Genomic DNA, 25,668 nt, shown 5'->3' with positions numbered 1-25,668 from the left:
CTTATTGCGAACGTCGCCTTCTTTGATAACTTTTTTGGAAAATAAACATGTTTGCTTTTTTTTTTTCTGTGTATTTACTGTATTCAACAAAATGGTTATGCGGTCCGCGCTCGTCATTCTCTCAGTTATCTGGCCCGCTGTGAAAAAGTTTGGTGACCCCTGCTCTAGCCTATCACTACTAAATTAGGGACTGCTAGCGCAAATAGCCCTCGTGTAGCTTTGCGCGAAGTACAAACAAATCAAACTCAAAATTTCGGTTAACTCAAGTAGAACTTCTCAATCAAGTATTAAAGTTTTCCCAAAAAGCAAACCAACGTCCTGATAGCCTTTTTTTCAACACTATCATTCTTTTCTCATAACAAGGAAGTGTTTTATATATATAAAGCATTGAAACATTTTGTTACTATTTATTTTTTATACTCTTAACGACTCACGAAACCTATCAGTATCCTTGTAAACTAAAACAGCGATCTCTTCAGTATCATCTTTCCTCAACAACTATCCTAGTTATTTACAAAAGTGATATACTGATATAGTATACGTTGAGATATGTAGTGGGAGTTTAAATTTATTAGATCCAACCAGTTTTATATCTAATCAAAATATAATATATTAAATTCTTGATATTTACTATTTTATTTGTATAACACTTCATTTTTTTTTCGTACATTAAAAGAGTTTTCTGTATTTCGTTTTTTTTTATGCGCGCCAATTGTAAAGTAAAACTTTTTCGTACTAATACAATATTATTGTTAATTTGACAAACGTTTTCAAATAGTACTGAAGTATCGGTTTATGATCGTACTTAGGCCTAAGGACAAACGTTAAATTCAAAGTGACCATTTTTTCATTGATTAGTTTTCTTTAGATTAGGCTCAGTGTTCGAATTTTCAGTTTCATAATGGCTTTTAATAGTCTTTGGGAAGAATATATGCAGATACCCGTTATAACTCGTGTATACACAACAGCCAGTTTATTAACAACTTTAGCAGTGGTAATATTGTTTGTTTTCAACGTTAAAATAAAACCTACGTATAATATTAATAACAGCAAAAAGATAGAATATAACTTAGAAGTTAGGCTAACACTGTTATAATGGCCTAGTCAGACCCGAATGATACAAACGTGAAAAGCAAAAAAAAAATTGCACAAACAATATTCAGACAATGTTTGCAGAAATAAAAACACTAGATAGATACGCTGTTGATAAAAACTAGGCAAACTTTAATTTCGCGCAGTGTTTCTGGCCTAAACTGCTATTTAGGTAATGTTTTCTTAGTTCAAGTAAATATAACATCACCGAATAACGGACTTTAGGCCTGAAATGTATGAAATTAAAGTTTTTATTTCCTCAATTTTCAAGTTTAATTTTAAGGCTTTGACTTTCACGGCATAGCCTACACAGGTTTTTTTATGAATATTAAAATGAGTTAAGTTATTGTAAGTTTTATTTTTTCGATGTGAAGTGTGAAATAAAACTACATAAAATGACAGATGTTCATATTGCCAACTGAGAGTAGCTTATAAGGACTTGAAAAATAATTAAGATCTAATTAAAAGCATTTGAAGCTGGAAATTGTTTTTACCAGTTGTAGTGCATATTGAAATTTTGCAAATAAGGTTATCACAACTACTAAGTGATAAGATATATTTAAACTTTTTGTGGCTGTTTCCCTTTCAGTTATCTTTTTTTTTTTTTGAAAGTTACAAATAGCTAAGAATGTGTGACACAGTTGCCAAAATTTGTTCCTTAATATTGTTTTATACAAACTGGTTTGTATTAACTTTGATAAAGTGAAACTGGAATAATGAATGACATTTACCAGTTTTGCAAATTACAGTAACTTCCATTAGAAATTGTTCAAAGTTTCAAAGATCTTTTACAAATTTGCTTTAAAATGTATAGTATTTCCATGGATCAGTTATCCAGATGTAATTTTTCAGTGGTTTGGTTGAACTGCAAGAATGAGGTGTTAAGGTTATTGGAGTTTTGAAATATTTTAATGGAATATTATTGTAGATGAAAATAGCATGGCTATAAAATAATAATAAAAATTGCTAGTGGTCTTACTATTAGAGGATAAGATTAGATATTTATTTATTTTTTTATTTTGGGAAGAGAATTCTTTAATCTTTATTTTTGTTCAGGAGAAGTTGTCATGTGAAACTTGGAAGTGATCACTTCAAAATGAGTTAAGCTGTAGCATCTGATGACAACTATTTTAAAACTGAAGAAAATTAATGATAAACGTTTCCACAGATATTTTTGAAAATAAATAGTTTTTAGTTTAGGAGCAAAAATAATACTGTAACTTTGATTCAGAAAAGAATGTACCTCATTTAGAATATTGTGTGCAGTTATGTTTTCTTTACTGTGGGAAATTATCAATGTATTGGATAGACAAAAAGTGGGTTAGTTAAATACCTGGTTTCAAAAATTAGTTGTTTATTAAAAGATTCAAGTTTTGGGCTTGTTTTCTTTGAAGCATAAAACCAAAGGTGTTCAGAATTGTTATACACTCGGACAGTTTGGGTGATCTGTTTTAGTGGTTCAATGAAAACAGAGTTGAATATGCAGAGTAATACATGTAGTTTTAAGCTCTGAAAACCTAGAGGTAGTCTTTGTCATTAAATTTGACGTGTGGAATGATTTTTTTGTCAATTTATGATCTTCATTTGTTTTGAATTATGTTTGGTTAGGTATATGGACTTGCAGAGCTACATTTGATTTGATCTTGGTGATTTAAATACAATGGTTAACATGATAAAATAATAATTGGAGGTTCTGCATTTTGGCTATAACAAGATACCACCTTTATCAAGTAATGTCACTGGCACTCCTGAGTTAATTTGTATGGAAAACAAACAAGTGCCAGTTGATCTGAAATGCACATTTCAGCAGTACGTAAAGTGATGTCATATGCACATATTCTTGAAGGAAATGCAATGTGTTCCCAGCAGTTTGTGAACTAGCAGTGCATGTAAAGAGATCCAGATTCGTAATGAAACATATCAGGATCTCGACACATATCTCTGGGTATTTCTGTGATGTGAAGAGATATAAATTGGGTGTTGTCTAATGTTTAGCATATCCAAGCTCTGAATCTGAGGGCTTATAGTTTATGTCTTATTGCCTCCAAAATATGCTCCACACTATATCTGAGAGTACAGTGTAAAAATTATGATCAAATCCCACTATTCAGTTGGCTAAGAGTTGCCCAAGAGTTTGTGACAGATGCTTTTGACTAGCTGCCTTCCTTATAGTCTATGAATTCAAAATTATGGATGGTTATGCACAAACATCCCTTGTGTAGTCTCGTGCAAAAATTCTAAGATAAACAAACATTGTATAATGGTTGTAGATCACATACAATGTGGACAAAAGGGTGTGAATCCACATGGTGTAGTTGTCTGGGTACTAAGGCAGAGTAGATCTTTGTCAACAACTTCACAAAACTACCATTAGGTGACAGTTTGGGCTCTATATAACTTGCAAGCCTCAGCTACTCAATGAAATCAACAGTTCAGAGCAGCATTTGGATGACAGATCTCCATGTAAATGGTCAGAAACAGTCTTCATAAGGTTGACCTTTTTTGCCAGATGATCAATGGTATGTGGTCTTCAGTGTAACCTATCACCACAAAATAACCCTTCATTGGTGTCAAGAACATGTAGATTGGTCAATAACTACATGAGTGAATGACTTGTTCACAGATGAATCACACTTATTGTGGCCACATAGACACGAGATGCATTTAGAGGCCAGGATCTGATCTAGCCCGAATTTCACAGAGAAAAGACATGCATATAATGGTGGTGGTATATTGATCTGAGAAAAGATAAGTATTAGTGGCTATGCTGACCTTTGTGTTACAACATGACATTATTTTGGCAGAGTAGAAGTCATCTTCATCTAAGACAGCTTTATTTTTCTAACAGGGGTGATTGGCCATTGTAATGGATTGCCGTCAAATGTAGTAGATGCGGGTAATTTAAGGAAAGATTTGATAAATATCTGACAGATAAGGACTGGCTCTAAGTGTCTCATTCTTGTTTTAGAGTTTAGTGTAGTGGATGGGACTGCCTAGATGGACCAATAGGTTCCTTGTCCTTGAATTATATGTATGAATGCCATATGATATAGAAATACACAGAGGTCATGTTATGGTTTTAAAAAATGCATGGGTAACCAAAAATTACATACATACATCTTCTGACTTGTAGTGAAAGATAAGGCAATAAGAGCTGTGTATACAGGTTACCTGCTTAGTGTGACTCAGGGGGTCTGTTTGTTATTTTCAAAGATTACATTGTTGGTCTGAGTGAACTTTTGTCAGCATGCTCTTTCTTATGTTTTTTTTTTTAATTCAGAAAGACCTGAACAGAATTACTGATGGGCAAGAATTAGAAAATATACTTTAATGTAGAAAAATATCAAATGATGCACATGGTATATTCATCTTAAGTTTAATTAGTAAAATCAAAGCACTGTGTGTTCATACATTTGGTGAAAGTACCTGTGCCTTGAAGTAAGTGTATAGTAGTGCCTTTCAGATATTTATAATGTAGAAGCTGATGTACCAGTTCAACAGTCAGAGAAGACACTGGAGGGTCAGATTTGAACATTAACTCTCCTGTGGAGACTAAAGATACATTCCAAGTTTTGCAAGAATCAGTCCAATGGATTGCACATCCATACACACAGACTGTTGTTAAATAATGGTTTAGATTGGTAGGTGGGAACAGGTAAAAAAAACTAGCTTCTGAGGCATTTATTTTTACAATATTGATATATATATATATTAGTTTTTAATACCATTAGGGCTAGAATAATATACTCTTTCGTTATAGGTGCATCAAAGTTTTGACACACAGTACACTTTCATGTCTATGAACTAAAGTCATATTTTTATATTGCAGCATTTGGATATTGTGTCTCCTTCTCAACTACACTTCAATCCATACTTGATAATAAGACATTTACAGGTAAGTGAACTTCTCTGATATCATTATTTTATTCAAGATAAAAACTTTTCATTTTGTTTAATGTAAAGAAACCAAGTTTTCAAGGCTTTTTTTGTACAAACGAGAGATACCTAGTTTTTAGTATATCTATTAAAAACACAGTCATTTTAAACAAAGAACCCAACATAAACAAACGAAAATCAAGGAATCCATTTTAATTGAACAAAACAACCCTACTCTAAACCAACACCCCGGGGGTGCCTAGATACCTCTTCTAAGTTTCACAACAGTTCCGGTCATTTGACTTCTTTGTTCAATAATGTATATATATATATCCATGTCAGTGTAAATTACTTGTACCTGATGATGACAAAACGTTGTACATTTGCTGTTATGTTAAACTTATATTAAAGTTTTTCTTCATTACCCATTCAAGCCGTCTCCAGCCATTATTAGTCTCAAAGTGCATTCCTCGTCATCGAATTTGATAATCAGTGTGTTAAACAGCATATTTTAATCCAACTTCTCAGGTCACCTGTTGATTTTGGGAGTTAAAAGGTCAAGGTTACCATTATAAAAAACAACCACCAGTTACAGAAATGCCATCTTTATCAACAAACACAGAAAAAGACTAATATTCATGGGGATAAGCCATTCTATTGATGGCTTTATAGTTCCTTCTCTTTGAAGTTGCACACACTCCATCTCTGACATGGTGTGTCATTACATATTTTATATTAACTACCAAAGTAATAGCAACTAAAAAGTGGTAAGAAAGAAGTAGACATCCATTTAGAACCTGGTAAGATGTTGTACCGTCAACACCACACATCTTTACTTTTTTTCTTCAATCTCTAGACCTGCCGAGGAACCATTCTTCAGTTGGTATGTTGTTTACTTAAACTGTTTCTTAAAAGCTAAAATATTAATGATACATTTTGTGACATATTTTTACCAATGAAAGGTACATGACAATGTGATAACATCACAAGTTCATTTTGTATGGCATGTATTTTGTAATAGTAATCTTACAGACGAAAAAAATCAGACGTATAATATTAACAAATATTAAGTTGTATAGAATGAAATTTTACATGTGTGTTGAATTATCTCATGTTTTGTTGATCTTTTTTTTTTCAGATATGGAGAATACTGACTACTTTCCTATTTTTTGGAAAATTAGGATTTCAGTTTATTTTCAACATAATATTTACGTATCGGTACTGTAGAATGTTGGAAGAAAGCTCCTTTTATGGTCAAACTGCAGATTTCTTTTTCATGTTTGTATTTGGAGGGAGTATAATGATTGTATCCTTTTTATGTGTTTGCAAGTTTATAACTATTACCATGATTCATAATAATTTAAAATGGTATTTAAGCCACCAGTTTGAAAAACACAGTAAATCAAGTAATAATGAAAAAAATAATTATTAAGTCTTTTCGTTAGAAATATTTACTCATATTTTGGGAGAAATGCATGTATGTTTTTTAACCCTTTCACTGCATAATTAGATTTCACGGTCGGTCCGCAATCATTATCATTTCTGTATCGAAAAACATTGTAAATTAGTAGTATATTTTGCGGTATTATGCATCGTGATCTATAAGACACACTTACATTACATATCTTGATGTTGTGGCATCAATAACTTACCTAAATTATGGTAAAAACACAGAGAAAATATGATTAATAGCTGATATATCTGTGTGAGGGTGCCTCGCATCATATGCTGACTGGGGCACCAACTGAGGGATTGTTTAAATTTGTGTTTCCTGCTCATACTCCTAGATTTCAGCACACCCGCCATTGTCTAGAGGTCGATTCCAGCTCATGGAGGGTCATCACTTTTTACTGTAGGGGGAAAATATTTTTTGACGGGCATGAAAAAAAGTTGATCTCAGTTGTTTTCCTGTCAACTGTAGTTGCTATCCATGGTGAAATGGTTAAGGTAGAAAAGTAAATAAGGTACTGTTACAAGTTGCGTAATTGAAACTTAACTTCTAAGTTCAGATAATTGCCATTTTTGCTAACTTCCCTTTTCTTGGACAAGGTTTTACAATGATGGTGACTTATATTTGGAGCCGTAAGAACTCGTACTATCGCATGAACATCTTTGGACTGTTGCATATTCAGGCTATATTCTTACCTTGGATTCTTCTATTATTTTCATTTTTGCTTGGAAATTCTATACTAGTGGATTTAATGGGTTAGTTCTCAAATTTTTGTATAACTCTTAAAATATGATTAATGTCATTCTGTGGATTTCTTTCTACATATTATCCCAATATTAGTAAAGCTACTGAATTTCTGTTGATGAAAATGAACGCTACTTCAAGACATTGATTATAATTCAGAAAAAAATGTCAAACATAACAGTGACTTTTAACATTACTACTGGATACAAGTTAACGTAAGTTACCTACCCTTAGTTCTGGGGAGTCAAGTTTATAATATTTTATAAACACAACTAATCTAAACAGTCAAATACAAGGATAGTGTTACCAGCGTCACGTGACTTCTGCTGTCGTAACACTAATTTGTTACGTATCTGCTTGTTTGATAATTTCCCATAAAAATTCTTCCCGAGGAACTTCAGTGATACAAGTCCTTTCTTAAATAAAACTAGTTTATTCTTTCTTAATACAACTTTGCAATACACAGAATTTCCACAGTCACTTTAACTTAAACACATGCTATAATTCACAGCAATTTACACAATTTACTTACGGCTTGACTCGATTATCTGTCTATCTGCAAAATTATCTCTCCACTTTATTTGCCGGACTTATATACTAAAATAGAGGGTGTCTGGCAAACACTTGGGCCTTCATGATCCTTCTAGAAACTCATCACGTGTTACCAGCGTCACGTGACTTACGCTGTCGTAACAATATTTTAGGTACACCTTCACTGTTTGAAAGGATAATACGTTTACAGCACGCATGCCACTTGTTAAACGTAGAGGAAGATAAGATTTTGTGGGTATAAAATTAGTCATTATTTTGTGCACATTAATATTCTAGTGTGAGTGAGCCAAAAGTTTGTTATTTTGAATTAGCAAAAAGTCAATTTAACATATCTGTCCTTAATATACATTTACTTGTCATTACACATTATGAAGGCAAAAATTACGTTTATATGCATAATCAGACTTTTGTTTTCCATTTTCAACATTTCCTATCTAACCAGAACTAGTCCTGTTTGTGTAAATAGGTTAATGATGTAACCGTATAACGTGTTGTTAGTTCATGTCCAGTAACTTCTGACAAACACGATTAAAAGAACAAATTATTCAGCAATCATCATTTTGTTTGAGTTAATAAAAAATTATGAATATTAACTTACTGTGTCTTTTTTTAAATAAAGCAGTCTTAATTTAAGTAATTAATACCGATTACATTTGTAGCTTGTAAAAAAATAAGCAATATTTGAAGTTAAAACTACGCAAGGTAAACATGAAAAGCAGGCATCACTGTAATCAGTGTCCACTAGGCCATACTCTCACAGTCATGAGTTGTGTACAGGTAGAACACGTGAATATTGTCAAGCACAATTGTGCCAACAGAACTAATACTAGCTATCGTTCAATTGGTATGTATTTCAAGCTGAACGAGTTCTTTGAATAACTGCAAATCTACTAAGGCGATGTTCCGCCTTCCTTAATTTTTGAACTGCCGACCAGAGAGAGAGCAACTGGCAGGCAATACCTACCACAAACTCCCGGGTTATTCTTTACCAATGACTAGAATTAGATGTTGCATTATAATACCCATTGGCTGACATTGTCTTGTGTTTAGGATGATTGCCACATGAATTGAGGGCCAAAGATTAGATGCTCATTGACACCAAACATGTTCGTCTTTTCGGCCACACGGACATTATATTGTAATGATCGATATCATCATTTATTGGTAAAACAGTAGCCCACGAGTTGGCAGTGGCTTCTGCTGGCCAGCAGTTCAAAATTCGTGACAGTGGCAGGTAACCTTGGTAGCTTTGCCATTACTCAAAAACAAATATAGCACTCCCCATGGCTAAAAGGGAGAGCATGTTTGGTGAGAACAGAAATTGAAACCTCAGTTCATGAGACAACCAATCTAACCAATGACCATGCTAGCCCAAAGTTGAACACACTTGAATTAATAAAAAATAATAGTGGAAAATCATAATGGCAGTATTTTTGATTGCTTGGATACTGGATAATTCTAATATTTGAAAACAGGAAGAATAGAGAAATTAACTCATATTCGGTCATTATTTTTTATGGCATTAATCAGTTTTATTATCATTTTGATTAATCAATAATTTTATCTGACATTAATCAATGCTCGGAGGTAATGATTAACGAAGTTAATCGTCCAACTTTTAACACTGTATATAAATTTCTGCTAGCTTTTTAAAATTGTTTGCAGGATGTTATAACCGTACAAGTGTAAATGTTAGTTCTTTTCACATAACATTTATATATAGATGTGTATATGTGTGTATGTTTTTTCTCATTGTACAGGAATAGGCATTGGTCATCTGTATTATTACCTAGAAGACGTCTTTCCAAATCAAGCTGAAGGCTATCAAATTCTCAGGACTCCATATTTTATGTAAGTCTAGAAGGATAATATACACTTTTTATCACAGTAAAATAAAATATTGTTTTTTTTTATACACTTAAACAGAAAACCAGTTATTAGTCTGTAAAAGTTTAGATGTCAGTGACAAAACCTATTTGTTCTTTATCGATCTGTTGTTGTTTTTTTCCTCAGTTTGGAATACATAATATAGTTTTTGTGTTTGTGTATGATTGGTTCGATTTTCAAGTTTAACGTAGATAGGAGCTACAAGTTGACAGTATTATAGGTAATGTAGGAAAATATGTATGTATACATGTATTTCAAGTTTTTAGATAACTGTGAACTACCAGAGGACAGTAATACCATAGCTAATGTAAGACCAAACTGTTTTTAGATAACACTGAGATGGTACTATAGATACCGTATGAGTGTATTTATATTTCAAGTTTTTAGATAACTATGAATTACCACAGGTAATGTTTGAGAACACATTTATTTCAGGTTTATAGATAACTGTTGGCGGTACAGTAGGTAATATATGAGAACACTTGTATTTCAATTTTTTAGGTAATTGTGAGATACCAGTGGATGGTTTCAGTGGACGCAAGTGAAAGTAATGCATGTTGGTTATAGTTGTTATCCTATAAAATAACTATATGTCTATTGAAAGTATTAGTAAATTGTTGAAGTGTGGATGTATTATCACTAGATAACTAGACCCTCTACTTTTTTGTTTAAAATTTATAGTTTTGAGTTATAAACTATGTTTTTAAGATGTAGTAATTTTTTCTGTATTGTTGTGTTAATACCATACATAACCTTTTTGTACCCCACCCCCCCATAAAGTTATTTCCTAACCCTGATTAAAGATACACTGTCTACTCTAACTTCATGCTTCTACTTTTTGTGAAAAGTATGTATTAGTTATAAATAAACCTGTTTCGGGGAAATCATCCTCAGTTAGGTTACAGTCAGAGATTCTTATATGTCATTCAGACTTTTCATGTTAAAAGTCTTCGTCTCTTACAAGTGTCCCCCAGTGGGACTGCTGTAAGTCCTCGGATTTACAATGCTCAAATCAGGGGTTCGATTCCCCTCGGCGAACACAGCAGATAGCCCAATGTGGCTTTGCTATAAGAAAACATACACACTCACACACACACTCTTACAAGTAGTTCATCTGAATTAAAAAAAAACAAACAATGCAGTACACCATTAACATTCTTATTCAACTGAAACAAATTCAATGTATTTGTGTCTATGGAAACTTGTAGCGTAGTGCTGCTCAAGTCTTTCTATACAGAGTTGATTATATTATATGTATGATGTTTGTTTTCAAATTTCGGTTTGTAAACTAGTTATAAATATTTTCATTGTATATGTCTTTGTATGCTATATGATCTATAGCCTTTTCTATCTTTCTTTTCTTACATCCCTACACAGATGTAGTTGCCTTAGCTATGCATATAATTCATTTCAGGTGAATCCCTATGTTTTCTAGTGTTTATATCAGTGGTTTCCAAACAACAACGTGTTGTGACACACTGAGAGTTTCACCAAATAAAGAATAACAAAGAACGTAAAAAAAACTCTACAAAAAAATATTGCACGTGGCAGCATGGGGGTTGTGCAAAAATCAAGGTAAGTGGGTTAGGATATCGTCAGGGAAAAAAGATTGGAAACCACTGTTGCGTAGATCACAGTAAAAAGTCATGTCATTAGCACATGCATTCAGCAGGATAATGTGCTTTCTTAGAAGTTTTGGGCTAAATTGTGGGGATTCTCAGAAAATAACTGCTTTACTTCTGCAGCTGAGTATCACTCTTTAGCCACGATAAACTTAAAAAAACATAAACAGTAAAAAGTCATGTGATTAGGACATGCATTCAGCAGGATAATGTGCTTTCTCAGAAGTTTTGGGCTAAATTGTGGGGATTCTCAGAAAATGACTGCTTTACTTCTGCAGCTGAGTATCACTCTTTAGCCACGATAAACTTAAAAAAACATAAACAGGTTCAACTATACTTTCACTTGTACGAAAGGTTTTTCTCCTCATCATCCCTTAAAAACCAAATCAATGAACGTTGGAGCCCAAAGACTTATACCAATAAGATTTGAAAACTGGATGCTTGTAAAGTGTGCACTGCACGTAAGTATATCAAGATTACATTAAATTATGTAACTGAGTATACAATAACCAAGGAATCTACTGTGAAGTTATAAACAACCTGTTTTAGTGGCTTGGACACTCTGCAGCAAAAAAAACCATAATATTGTAACAAAATTACAAGAATGAAAAATACCGTACAAGAAATAAACACTGCTGCTACATTGAAGTGGTTAATCAACTTATCTTTTTGATACAACATGAAATGTTTCTGTGCCATACAGTCATAATCTTGCAATATGCTGTGCAGTACTCGTCCCAAGCTCCTACTTATTTACTGTTGTAATTAGTGTTTGTACACTGTGCAGTTTTATAAGACTTTAAGCCAGAATTAATTGAAAGATTTTTTTTTTTTAAATGTAGTTTTGTTTTTCATTTAATACCAAGTGCCACTTTGTAGTTATTAACTGCCAGTTTCTGTTTATCGAACTGGTTTGTATTTATATAGGGTTACCAGGTTTCCAGAATGAAAGACTGGGAAATTCTTTTTCCATATGAAGTGACACTGTAACAGTTCTGAAACAGTTTAAATTACAATAACACAACTTTCAGCATTCACTAAATAATATGATGTTTATTGCATTGCACTTTAAAACCAGAGACAAACAAAATTTCTCAGAAACCTATGGAATTAAAAAAATTATAAATAAAAAAAACATGCCTACATTGTTTTTAACATACTTAAAACGAAAATGTTCCTTCTTCATTTCCTTTTTCATGGATGGACAGGTCTTCCAACTTCAGTGTCAATTCCTGCAGCTGCCCAGTGACAGGTCAGGTAAAGGAAACACAGTAGAGAGTACTGTACTGTATCTTTGTCAGGTGTTTTTTTAAAGTAAAATTTAAAAAATCTGTGTATAATGACGTGTACATAACAAACTTTCAGGTATGGAGAAGCTGGCACAATTTAATACTTTTACTGTTTATGATCGTAATTAAAAAAAAGACTAAAAATAGGGACAATCCCAGTCTTACTGGGACATCTGGTAACACTATATTTATATTTACTTATCTAAGAGGCCGGGTGGTTAGGGGTGCTTGACTCTCAGTCTTCGGGTTGTGAGTTCGATTCCCTGTCCCACCAAACATGCTCTCCTTTTCAGCCATGGGGACATTATAATCTGACAGTCAATCCCACTATTTCTTGGTAAAAGAGTAGTCCAAGAGTTGGTGGTGGAAGGTATTTACTAGCTGCCTTCCCTCTAGTCTTACACTGTAAATTAGGGACGGCTAGCGCGGATAGCCCTCGTGTAGCTTTGTGCGAAATGTATAACAAACAAACTTACCTAAGATCAGTGTAAAAATTACGGTAATCTTGGGGTAATATTTTTACAATGGTAACTTGATTTTTATTTTGTATTTGTGTTACAAGTAATATATATATATAGGTCAGATAATCTCTACTGTTTGACTGTTAATTAAGAAGTATTTAATTCGAATTGTTTTTTTAAGCAATAAACACTAAGTATGTAAAGTGAAACCCTTTAAGCGTCCTTATGCTACTGGCCCAATCGGTATTCAACATCAGAATATGTATTTAATCTTCAACCACGTTGGACTCTTACAAACACACACGTGTTCCACATTTTATGTTTGTGTGCCATACTAATCTCTAGTCAAGGTTTGGATATTACGAGTTATTTCAGTTATGGTGAAACTAGGTTATTCTCAAATTGAATGGTACTTAACGTGACCCATGGGCTAAATAGTCAAGTCAGAGACCCCAAAGTTCAGACCACGCCTCCACAAACTTTCCTTAGTGAGAAGTGTCTTTTTTATTGGCTGCACTTCCCAAGATGCTGAAATCGATGGTTGTTTTCCAATGTCACAATATTGCTAACAGTGACTAAGAATGACCTACTGATTATATAGTGTATTTTGTGCATGCTTTTTTAATTCTTGAGCTCAAACAACGAACTGCAGAGCCCACACGGCCATGGTTATACCTTGAACATGTAAATTTGTAGATGATTTAATTGCATGTACGATGTATTGAGTAAAAACAATTCTAAACTTAATTTAACTATTTCTTTTGTTTTAATTGATTTTTATAAATGTAGAGAGCTTTGAAATTATTCTTAATAACACTATCAATTAACTGTACAGGAAAACTTTTTTCTTTAAATAAACCTTTATATTTTTGTACTTATTCATCAAGTCCAGAAAAGGAACTAACTATATTGTAGGCCATATGAATTAATTTCAAAAGATAAAAATATTGTCCAGTAAATGTGGTTTATGGTAACACTTTGTCTCAAAAACTTCTTAAGTTAACTATCTTGGAATCTAAAAATGGTACAATGTTTACAGTTTGTTCTTCAATTGTAAATTTAATATTGTCAGGTTGACTGTTCAAATAATCAAGTTTATTTTATGAACTACAAATGTATCATCAACATATCTTCTGTATTATAAAGATTTAAACTGTTCAAGACAATTTTCTAACCACATTTTTTCCTAATAACTTAAAAACAAATTAGCTGAACTTGATGCAACTCTTGAACCCATTGACACTCTGTAAAATTGTTCATAATGACAACCATTAAAAAAAGATATTAAACTCTTTGGTGACAAATTCTAATAACTTAAAGTAAACAAGTTTTGTTATATTCCTAATATCAAAATGTTGAAAAATGAAATTCTACTTAAATCTGTTACTTCCTTTAATGATTATTTTGTATATAAAGACTCAATATCTCGAAGAAAAGGATTAAAGTGATTTTGTATAACAAAATTGATCCACAACTTAAGTTTAGAATCGTTTTCAAACTGATATGTTGTATATGTAATTATTTCTAACTTAAAGACAGGATCCCTAAAATGCATTGTTCTTACGTCATCTACAAATTTGCATGTCCAAGGTGTAACCATGGCCGTGTGGGCTCTGCAATTCGTTGTTTGAGCTCAAGAATTAAAAAAGCATGCACAAAATACACTATATAATCAGTCCAATGAAATGGAAGATCCATGGATTAAGTCTGTGTAAGAATCAATGAAATGGAAGATCCATGGATTAAGCCTGTGTAAGAATCAATGAAATGGAAGGTCCATGATTAGTCCTGTGATATACAACTGAACATGCTCCACACTTTCAGCTGTGGGTACATTATAAAAGGGATAGTCAATTCCACTATTTGGTTAAGAGTAGCAGTGGGTGCTGTTGACTGATTGTCCTTCATCTGGTCAATCAGTAGATCTCATTAAGGGAGAAGGATATGCCTGAACATTCGGTTTTACTTAAACCATCCTGAGGCAACAATCAAACCATAGTTTCAGAAGCAAAGATGATGATGTGAGGTTTACGTTATACTCAGGAAACACCTTGTGCATCCACAAGCTTTCTTTAGTGCAAAGCATCTTCTCATTGGCTGCACTTCCCAAGATGCTGAAATCGTTGGTTGTAATTCCAATGTTACAGTCTTGCTAACAGTGACTAAAAATGACTATTTCAAAGATCCATGAGTTAAGCCTGTGTCAGAATCGATGAAATAGAAGGTCCATGGATTAAGCCTGTGTAAGAATCAATGAAATGGAAGATCCATGAGTTAAGCCTGTGTCAGAATCAATGAAATGGAAGGTCCATGGATTAAGAATGTGTAAGAATCAATGAAATGGAAGGTCCATGGATTAAGCTGTGTAAGAATCAATGAAATGGAAGGTCCATGGATTAAGTCTATGTAAGATTCAAATAACATACGTATTGTGGAAAGTAACAAGTACCTGTCATGTCTGTCTTTATCATTGTTGAAGGACTGAATTATGAAAGAAGTTTAATAAAACCTTTCATAAGAGCATATAATGAAAGGAATAGTTTAAACAAGAGCTATTATTATGAAAACTTGGAGAACAATTATAGCTGTAACTACTTAAAAAACTGTTGTAAAAACACAGTTTTTGTTACCAGATTATACAGCCAGGCATGACCTAGTGGTTACTATGAGAATCGATGAATTGGAAGGTTCATGGGATTGAACCTGTGTAAGAACCAATGAAATGGAAGATCCATGGATTAAGAATGTGTAAGAACCAATGAATTGAAAAACATCCATGGATTGAACCTGTGTAAGAACCAATGAAATGGAAGATCCGTGGATTAAGAATGTGTAAGAACCAATGAATTGAAAAACATCCATGGATTGAGCCTGTGTAAGAATCAATGAAATGGAAGATCCATGGATTAAGTCTGTAAGATAGACAGAACACAAGAAACCTTTTTTTATTCCTTAAGTCCGAAGCTTTGCATTTCCATCCCCTCATCAACTGTGTATGGAGATTTTTGTCATTTACAGATGCATTAATGTCACAGAAGGACTTGTGATACTGTGACCTGAATCCGTAACATCAGTAAAGATACACTCCTTCATCGAAGGACTAGTGATGCAGACAGTGATCTTAAACTCAGTGTGGAGAATTTATTCTGTGTATTTCAGATGATATTATGTAAGATACATGTTATTTTTCTCTAACTATCTTCTGGTTAAATGCAAAGCCTAAAGCTGTAATAAACTTCTCTTGCTCTTGTCTTTTTCTGTGAAATCCAACTATATGTTTGTTATATACCAGTATTAAAAAAAAAAATTTTATGTTTCTAGAATGTACCTTTTTGATCCAAACCCTGATACAAACTAAAATCGTCTTCCAAAGGATCATCCAGAATATTTCAGCTAAGGTGGTGTTGATATTATAAACTAATTAAAATGTGATATAATATAAAATGTAAATTTGTGAATAACCAGTTTATATCATTAGTGGTTTTTTGTTTTCTTATAATATTAAAGCAGTTATTTGATAACAAGCAGTTGTAAAGTTAAAATTTTAGTCAATCTACCTACCCATAATTCAAGTGCATTCATGAATGTCCGTAGGATAAGTAAAATTATTATTGTTTAAATGGTTTTAAGTTATTCCATGCTAGTCATGACTGTTTCTCATATAAAAATTTTTTTTCCCTTTTTTTTTTTTTTTGGAAAAAAAAGTTTTTTTTGTAATAAAAAAAAATCTTAAATGAAAATTTCATTGTTTGTTATAGTAAACATTATTTTATACCACTCTCTATGGTGACTGGATTGAACCACATATTATAGAGGATTCTTGTTTTCTCCCAATATCTATCAACTTTCTGAGAAGGAGAATAAGATTTACAATGATTTCATTAAATAATAAAAAAATCTTATAACTTACATCATGTACAGTAATATGGAATGCAAAAAAAAACTGTTTAATTTTCATTCTTATTTTCACTTAATCCAGTTGATCTAAAATTATTGGGTAAAATTTTCTGGACCGAAAGCACCCAGCAGTAAGAAAAAAAAAAAACCTATTGTAAAAATCTCAGAATCAGTTTATAGTACTCAGTCTGCATTAGAAATGAATAGTTGTGATGTTACTAGAAAAGTTAATACTCAATACATACTTTACTGTTAGGTAAAATTATTGCAAGAAAAAATAAAGATGCTTGTGAAAAGATTCTCTGAATAACTGCGGAGAATTGATAAATTATTAATTAGGTCTGAAAAATGTTCACGCACACTACTTAATATGTACATGTATTTCTTTGTCAACAAATTACAGAATTGAGAATGTGCTATTAGCTCTGAGTAAATAGCACTAAATGTCTTTTTTGTAATAAACCAAACAAAATTAAGTTTAAAATGCAAGAAGTTAAAACATTTCATGAAAACAAAAAGGTTAAAAAAACCTGCCAAGTGTTTTGGCACAGTTTGGCATCTTCTAATGACCCAGGACTTCTATGTTGGAACTTGTATGTCTCAATGTGCCTGAGTAGTTTGGCTTTGCTGATGATATTATTTCCAGTATTTGCACAGTATTAAAAAACCAGGATTTCCCATATTAAACACAACATTTGCAGGGGATTTTTCAGAATTCTTTGCAGGTTTAAGAGAGCTTTTCAGAAAGTTTTAGATTACCTTAACTTTAGCTAGATTTCAACTTGGAGTTTTTTTGTTTAAAAGACTAACTTCATTTTGTTTTAACATTGCTAGATTGATATATATTTATATCACTCCTGAACATAACGTGCGACACGTCGAAACATGTAGAGTCATTATTTTGAAATGATTTTAATTGTGTGTATTGATTTTAATGTTGCATATTTATTATTGCTAGATTGTTTTAGCTTACAAGGGGAGCTTTGAACTTCTTGTTAGTTGGCTCTAACTGATTGCTTTATAGGAATTCTGTACCTCAGAAAATACCAGGGTAGTAGAGAAGGAGAAATTATGGTGCTGTAAATGATGAGGATATTGCTGTTGCAGAGGTTTGTGCTCTTTCTGAATGGGTGTATGGCCAGACTTGTCAACACCCCAGTTAGTACCCTCAGTCTCTGTTTGACTTTCTCTGTTGGACATAGGGTGTACAGGCTGGAGAAGACTGAGGCAAGGCAGCCTACAAGTAGAGTGGCTAGATCTGTGGGAAATCCTCTCCAGTATCTTGGACTTTTGATAATTCTGAAAAGGTTCCTAGAGGCTATAAACACATAAAGGACAACAAACACCATCTGGTGTACCCAGAAGACCCAATAAAGTTTTCTTCCTGAAGCTAAGTCTTAGACACGGTGGAGCCTTGACGATTGAAGATCTTCAGGGTAGCATGAAACTTAGGGTATTTTAGAACAGTATGAGTGGTCTCTATAGGACCCATACATATTTGCCAGCTCTGGCCAATGCCACCCACCTTGGAGAGAAGCAAAATTAATGGGCACTTGTAGATGAGAATAATTGGGTGCAAAGCAGTGGACCTCTCCATGCAGGGAGGTGGGTGAACTCCACCAATGCAAATTACATCACAGGTGACACAGATGGTACTTGCAGGTCAGGAGGACAAGGTATGGGACAGCAGAGAACCCTCTCCATTAAAGGAAACAAGTTGCTCTGACAATCTTGGGCTGGCTACCAACTCTGGACGGTTTATACCAAAAAATATGATGGCAGCCCAGAGAACACTCACTTTATTCTGGTAAACAGCCGCACACTCGATGTGAATGGAAATGTCTTGGACTTATTTTTGGCCACATAAACCATTGAACAAAGGTCGTCATTGCAAACCTTGGTTCTAGCATTTGTATTCGCAGGATAGATGTACTGTAAAAGCTCTCTGCTAACTTCTGCACAACAGGTGAACCAGGTTGTAGTAGGAAATCCATCCAGTACCAATCAAAAATTATCCAAAGCAGGACTGTTTACGTGCACCTTGTAGAGGGAATAATAGTACCTCTGTGTATGGAAGTAGAGTATTATGGTTCACTATGTATGAAGTCAAGTACATTTGTGCTGTGTAACATGGCTGTCGAGCAAACATAAGAAACACTGTTTTCTGTCCAGAAAGCAGCTATAGCACAGATAGTGATATATCCATTGGAGGATGAAGTCTTTGCGTTGCTCTGCAATTATTGGTGATCAGCAATCCAGTTTCCCACCGGAATGGTCATCAGAATGAGAAGAAAAGTGAAGGTACCTCATACTAAATGTAATGCTAGTGTTGTTTTTATTGTACTGTGTCTGAAAGTGAACACTCAGTTACCAGTGCATTTGAGGTAATTAGTTAAAGATTGCAAAAATCAATCTAGACTCACCACAGTTGCAAAGTCTCAGTGACTTGTTGGTTAAGTACAGCAATGTACTTATGGGATTGGACAGCTGGTTGGGTAAAATTAAAATCACTTGCCACCACATAGGAACGGGCAGACAACTTCCATGCTCACTGTCAGTGGAGCACTATGGAAATAGTCAATGCAAAGACACAGCAGATGTTAAAGGATGGCATCATACATCCTACCAAGAGTATGTGGTCATCTCCAATTGTGACTGTCAGGAAGAATGATGGTATGAGCTGGTTCTGTGTTGCTTTCTGAAGGGTGAATGCCATAACATGTGTTGACCCCTTTCTGTTGTTACAAACAGATAGATATCTAGACAATGGTTTAGCACACTAGAGCTGGATACTTGCAAGTGTAACTGAATGACAATTGGAGGGTCAAAACTGCTTTTTAGCAATCCAGGTGGTTTGCTTTTGTTCTGAGTCATGCCATTCAGCTTGTGTAATGCTCCAGCCAAGTCTTAAAGGCCTGCAATGGGACAGATGTTTGGTACACATGAATTATGTCTTGATATTTAGACAAATGTTCGAGCCTGCTCTTATGAATTTATCCATGGAGTGGATAAGAATGGTTGGATTAAACTTTCACCATGGGAAGTGTGCACTAATGCATACATAAAAAGAGTTTCTTGATCATATCATAGGTCCCAGCACTACGCCATGTGTTCAGCCGAGAAGAAAAATCAGTCTAGGCAAGATAAATGCCAGCAAAGAATTGTTGGTTCTTCCATCCAGAGAATATCCCTATATTTTGCCAGTCTGAGACAAAGTAAGTTAATATGTGTTAAGTCATTATTGATTACTTCATTAACCAAGTCATACCCATTGATTGTCACTTTAAAGCAATTCATTGCTGATGTGCCGACAGAGCAACAGCTAGCATTTCTGAAGAGATCCACTCGGATCAGAGAACTAATTTCAATAGACAGTGATTCTTTGAATAGTGCAGTATTGGGGGTGATGAAAATATGTTGGATAGCTTTTTGTTTTGGTGTATTTCAATGTTAATGGTTACCTTTTGTTTGTAGTACTTTTGTTAGCTATTCCTTCCTAAAAGAGGATAGACATCTCTTTTCTAAAAGTTATTTTATTTTGTGGTTGGTACAAGCGTAGTATGTTGGACTACCCTTCTAATAGGTAAAGGTGAGCTATGTTTATATTTTATTGCCTTGTTCTGTAAAGTTGCTTTTCCATAATGCTTGTTGGGCATATGGTTTTAACGGAACAAGGGTGAGTTATTTCAGTTTCTTTAAGGTCACGTGATTAAATGTATTTTGTTATTGTAGTTTCATCATTAGGCAGTGGCCTGGAAGTAAATGGTGAAGAAATTTGTGGTACAAAACAGTACCATGTATTAGATTATCCCTTAGATAATATGTAAATTTTTGAAATTTCTCATTTTCTTTCAGTTCAGTTTGGACACAGTCACTCAAGTAAATAACTCAATGTTCCTTACTCTGGTACACATGAATTGGATCAGCTAATTGGCCATTATTCCTGTTCTCTTGCAGGGAAGACTTTTGATGTCTTGAAATAGCTGTCATTTATTTCAGTGAAATGGGTAATGGCCTGAAACTTCCACTCCTCTACACTGGAACGTGTATGGTCATAGATCACATGTGTGAAGTACAGTGCATGAGTAACTTGGCTTTGTTAATTATTGTTTTTAGTATTAAAACCCAGGTTCTCCCTTGTTAAGCAGTTTTTACGAGTTTTTTTTTTTTTTTCAAGGAGTACTTCACAGTTTTAAGAGAGCATTTCAGTTTGTTAGACTTAAATGTAGCATTTCTTTGTTTGAAAGTTAACTTTGTTTTATCTTAACAATGCAGCTTTATTGTTGTTTTAGTTGAACTTTTATTTATTATCGCTCACTCTGGACTAGTAAGAGAGATATATTAAAAGATTTTACACACTTCTCTTACCATTTCAACACATTTACAATAAACACTTGCCCTTATTTTGTGATCATGTTCTTTGACTGTACATCCTGTGTATTTCTTCTTTCTTTGTTGACAATATGATATTCTTCGAACATCCAATTAGTGAGCCCTAGCTGACTGCTCTCTGGGAAATCCTGCACCAGAATATGCCACACAGGTTTAGAAAAGAAAATATTTTGTGTAAATAAAAGTCTTAAGGAATATATATATATATACTAAATTTCTTTAATCAATTTAAATGTATCCTTCTTTCTACCAGAACTGCTAGAAACAAACTTATACAAGATGAAATTGTTACAAGTGTACTATTTTATTAGTTTTCTGTATTATAAACAAATACACACTGTTATTTTTATGTATTTTATTACTTTGTTGTTCAAAAACTTTACAAGAATATTATGAAGGGTGTTCATAAATTATAATTTGAGATTTCAAACAGCACATGATAATATAGTTAACATAGGTGTACAATGTCATGCAATCACATGGCAAACCAATAACCAAATAGAATCATGGGGAATTGGTGAACATTGCTCACACAAACTTGCAACTTAGTTTTATTACAACAGGTTAATAGCACTTGTTAATTTGGCATCAAGGTGATAAGTAAACCTCTTAAAAAAGTTGCATTAATCTGTTAAACTTCGAAGTTTGCATCATATGGTTTGGGAAATTTCCTTACAAAGTCTTATTGTAACACAAGCTAAGGTACCGTTCTTTGACCGAGTTATAAACTTCAAAAAATGTGGGGGTGGATGTTGTGATAAATACTAAAATCCTAACTTTTACACAATTTATTTATAACATAGCATATCAATACAGTATTCATTATTGCCTCATCTAACGTTTTGTATAAGCTGTAAGAACCCGATATCTATGTAGTTATAACATGGTATATACACTGTGCGATGATTATGGTGACTTTGTAGGAAGAAGTTGTGGCAGTAGTGGGGGTGCTTTCTGTTACCCACTTTCAATACCCAACTCTTAATGTCCTTCCACAGTGTTTCACATGATCAATTAGTCTAGAGTCATTGGCTGCAGAAGTGTTTTACAGGTCATGGGTCAAAGTAGGAAGTGATTATAACTCAGAAACAGCTTCTCATATCAGCCTTATTGTAGATGTTGGAGTAGAAACTAAAGCTGAGTTCATGTATCACTGCAATAGTGGCGGACATTTTCTTTATCATTGCATTCCTGCATATAGAGTGCTAGCACACTCCCTGAAATATATAAGACATTTGCGCGACTCTCATCGCACTTTGCATTATGGAAATTTTGTGTGTGTAAGGATGTGGCGCCACCTATGTTTGTAGTTAACGTCAATTTACGTGAAATGTCGAGATTTGCCCTACAACCTAGTAATAGTTAGACAAGGGACAAACCGACAGATTTTTGTGCTTTAGATATATATATCGATAGATACTAGAGCTGAAAATATGCATTATGGGAAAAGGGAATGTCAAACAAGCATACATAATCCTATAAACCTGGAATTTGGCATCATGGAAGATGTGTAAACATCATCACAGTCAATGGTATCTTGGCATATCATGAAGTTTATCAAGCAAATGGGGCTGCTCTAGCACTCTGGATAACTAAATGTATGTTCAATCTTCATACACAGCATCTTTATCACAGTTACTTCAATTTTTAAAAAAAGAGTCTAAAAAACAACTGATGAACATTTTTCCAATTACATTTCTCTACTCTGATGAGTAGGAAAATGTTTTAATGCAGAAAATACCATAAACTTTAAAAACCAACAGATTATGATAAAGTTGTTTCACATTCAAAGGTTTTACTGCAATATGTTTTTTTTTTCTGTTTAAATTTGGGTTTAAAACTACACGACGTGAGGCCTAGCGGTATTTGTATAAGATATTATCATGAGTGGTATAATTTTAAAAAAAAAAAGAGCCAAAAATCAAGGAGAATTACTGTGATTAAGTCTGCTGTTGGCATAATATATTCCATTTGTGTATTTATTTATTGAAGTTGTAGAAATGTTTTAATACAAATCTTAATAACAGGCAAGAATATTGATCCTTTGTATTTAAATTCTGTTACTGTTGTATGTATGTGTGTGTGTGTACAAATAGGTCATTATCTTTTTTTGACCAAAAAATATTGTATCATTAATAAAAAAAAAAGAAATATATGCATTTCTTATTAAATTCTAACCTCCATGGCAGATAGAATTACAATAAAAAGACTAGCTAATACACTTCTTCATGTAGTCCAAAGTGTAATTACCTTAATTACAATAAAAGATGAATTAACTAATTTTATGGCAAGTCATGTTACTGAAAATTCAGTCTAACCAAATATTTACGTTTTTCCGCATCAAGTCAACTAAATAAACAGAAACAAAATGGAAGACAAGTGCACGAGGCTATGCTATACATAAAAAAAAAGAAAAACATTTAACTATCTCTATATCACCTTTTCTGCTAGAATAACACAAATGTGAAAAGAGAGTTCGTTTGGGCATTTAAGCTACAAAACCTTATCTGGTTTATAGAGGTTAAACCAGTCTTGTTTGTATTTTTGTAACTTCCTAAATATGTATTACATCTTACACAAATTATCACTTTTCTTTAATTTGTCTCATCTTTCGATGCATCATACATTTTTGATTGATTAACAACACATGAACTTTACTAGAATTAAAATATACACTGATCATGATCTTTTCTAGACAGCCTCATCATATATTATCTGAAATATAATTTTTTTTTCTAGAAACTTCTAACACACTGATGAACAATTAGCAAAGTGTTATGGCAAAAAAGCAGCCACTGTTCTCTCTATGTCTGACCTACACACGGGGCACCGTTCTTTTACTTTATCAGAACAGTCTGTACAAAGACAAACATGACCACATTCCAACAACATTACTTCTACTGGGTTAGTCCAACACACCACACAAAGTGGTAGTGGTATAACGGTTCCGCTATCTTTGGCTTCTCTCTTTTTTCTCTGAGTAAGTCGAACCTCTTCAAATCGCTTCTTATCTTCGTCGGCCTGAAGCCGTCTTTTCCTTTCGTCGTACCAATTTCGAATGAACCATGCAGCTAAGAAGGCACCCATGCATCCCGTGATAACTGTAAGAACTTTAAATATAAAACCATTCCTCTCTACTTCTTTAATTAAACTTTCTCGTGACGATATCGTCAGGTAATAGTCGTATCCTTTCCCCGATGGCTGAATTTTAAGTCTGTTGCTAGCGTCCAAAAAAACTTCCCCAACTGCTGTAAGATTGGCACCTTCTTGTAACATACTCTCCGTTTCTTCAAACCCTTTTGAATGTTCACCTCTTATCCAGCCAAATACAGTACTTCCTAATCCTGCTTGGTTTGGAGTGAAATGGTTGTAGATACTAGACACAGGAAGGCTCACAGCCTCAAGTGGATTCAACACTTCCACACTCTCCGACTGCGGGATATCTTTCTTTGTGATTACAAAGGGCACAAAATTTGTGACCCTCTTGATCTCTTGCTGGACGTCTGACCTTCAAAAACACAATAACATTTATATATATATATATATAAATAATATTTTATTATATTAAAAAGCAATTTTTACTGGCAAAATATCAACCAATAGAGAGTTAAGTCTTAAACAGAATTTGTAAAATCAGTATATACTGAACAGTGTGTGAAATTTAGTTTTAAAATTTCCCATGAACAACTGATATTTCTGGTAAAAAAACTAAAAATAATTAAAACAGGATGTTGATGAAGAACTAAATTGATGGAAAGAGCTAGGAAAGAGATTCCTTTTTTTTTTTGCAGTATATGTATGTGTGTCAGAGTAAAGTATGTTAACAATGACACCAGCAGATCATATAGTTTGTCACACACCTATTACACTTCCTCAGTATTAGACACATACTGGAAATCTCGAAACAAGTACTAGGATTAAATGAGCATTTAGCGGTTATATGTTTGGATAAACGGTAACCTGGCTAGATTTGTTGGGCACTTAAAGATAGAGGAGACTGCTATGTCTTTTGAAACAAACAAACTGACGGGTATTTTTGTAAAAAAAAAAACGACAATTTGAGAATGACAGGCTTACTTTGATATACAGATGTTATTAGTTTTCCCGAGTTTTGGAATGTTTTAAAGATCTTATGTACATATGGAAAAAATGATTAATTTATTGGTTTTCAAAATCTGGCTAAATGTTTAAAAAAAAAGTTAAATAGTGTAAAGTTACTGTCTTTGTATGTTGTGTTACGTTTATAATTCCTAATTAGGTAGTCTTTAACATTGAATAATGTGTAAAATCTGTTTTTCCATTGAGTTACAATGGTTTTTATAATTTGCATAAATTTATTTTATTTTTATTCAGTACTTAATAAAATTTTTTCTATTTTGTGTATATATATATATATATATATATAC

General features: G+C 33.3%; 2 protein-coding genes across 4 annotated transcripts in view; one reads left to right on the top strand and one right to left on the bottom strand.

Moving 5' to 3' along the window:
• Nucleotides 1-720: 720 nt before the first annotated feature.
• Nucleotides 721-16,644, top strand: LOC106473106 (derlin-2-like). Of its 3 annotated transcripts, none has more exons than XM_013933787.2 (6): nucleotides 721-994; nucleotides 4,922-4,987; nucleotides 6,107-6,274; nucleotides 6,978-7,173; nucleotides 9,475-9,565; nucleotides 16,295-16,644. In XM_013933787.2, the coding sequence occupies exons 1-6, from the start codon at nucleotides 902-904 to the stop codon at nucleotides 16,329-16,331; spliced, it is 651 nt and encodes a 216-aa protein (XP_013789241.2). In that variant the 5' UTR covers nucleotides 721-901; the 3' UTR covers nucleotides 16,332-16,644. The 3 variants fall into 3 exon arrangements, with proteins under 3 accessions (XP_013789241.2, XP_022257313.1, XP_022257314.1); XM_022401605.1 differs by having other exon boundaries at nucleotides 15,992-16,644; XM_022401606.1 differs by lacking the exon at nucleotides 16,295-16,644 and adding an exon at nucleotides 10,103-10,487.
• Nucleotides 16,645-23,843: 7,199 nt separating this feature from the next.
• LOC106473107 (mitochondrial ubiquitin ligase activator of nfkb 1-A-like) overlaps nucleotides 23,844-25,668 on the bottom strand; it is a 6,187-nt gene continuing 4,362 nt past the window's right edge. Inside the window, exon 3 of the mRNA XM_013933788.2 lies at nucleotides 23,844-24,770. Coding sequence (XP_013789242.1) covers nucleotides 24,038-24,770 — 733 coding nt within the window. The 3' untranslated portion in view covers nucleotides 23,844-24,037. The remainder of the gene's footprint in view (nucleotides 24,771-25,668) is intronic.

The sequence above is a fragment of the Limulus polyphemus genome, unplaced genomic scaffold (genome assembly GCF_000517525.1).
Source record: "Limulus polyphemus unplaced genomic scaffold, Limulus_polyphemus-2.1.2 Scaffold5889, whole genome shotgun sequence".
NCBI classification, from domain to species: Eukaryota; Metazoa; Arthropoda; class Merostomata; order Xiphosura; family Limulidae; genus Limulus; species Limulus polyphemus.
Note: the sequence above shows the minus strand (reverse complement) of the source record. Positions and strands in the feature narration are given on the sequence as shown.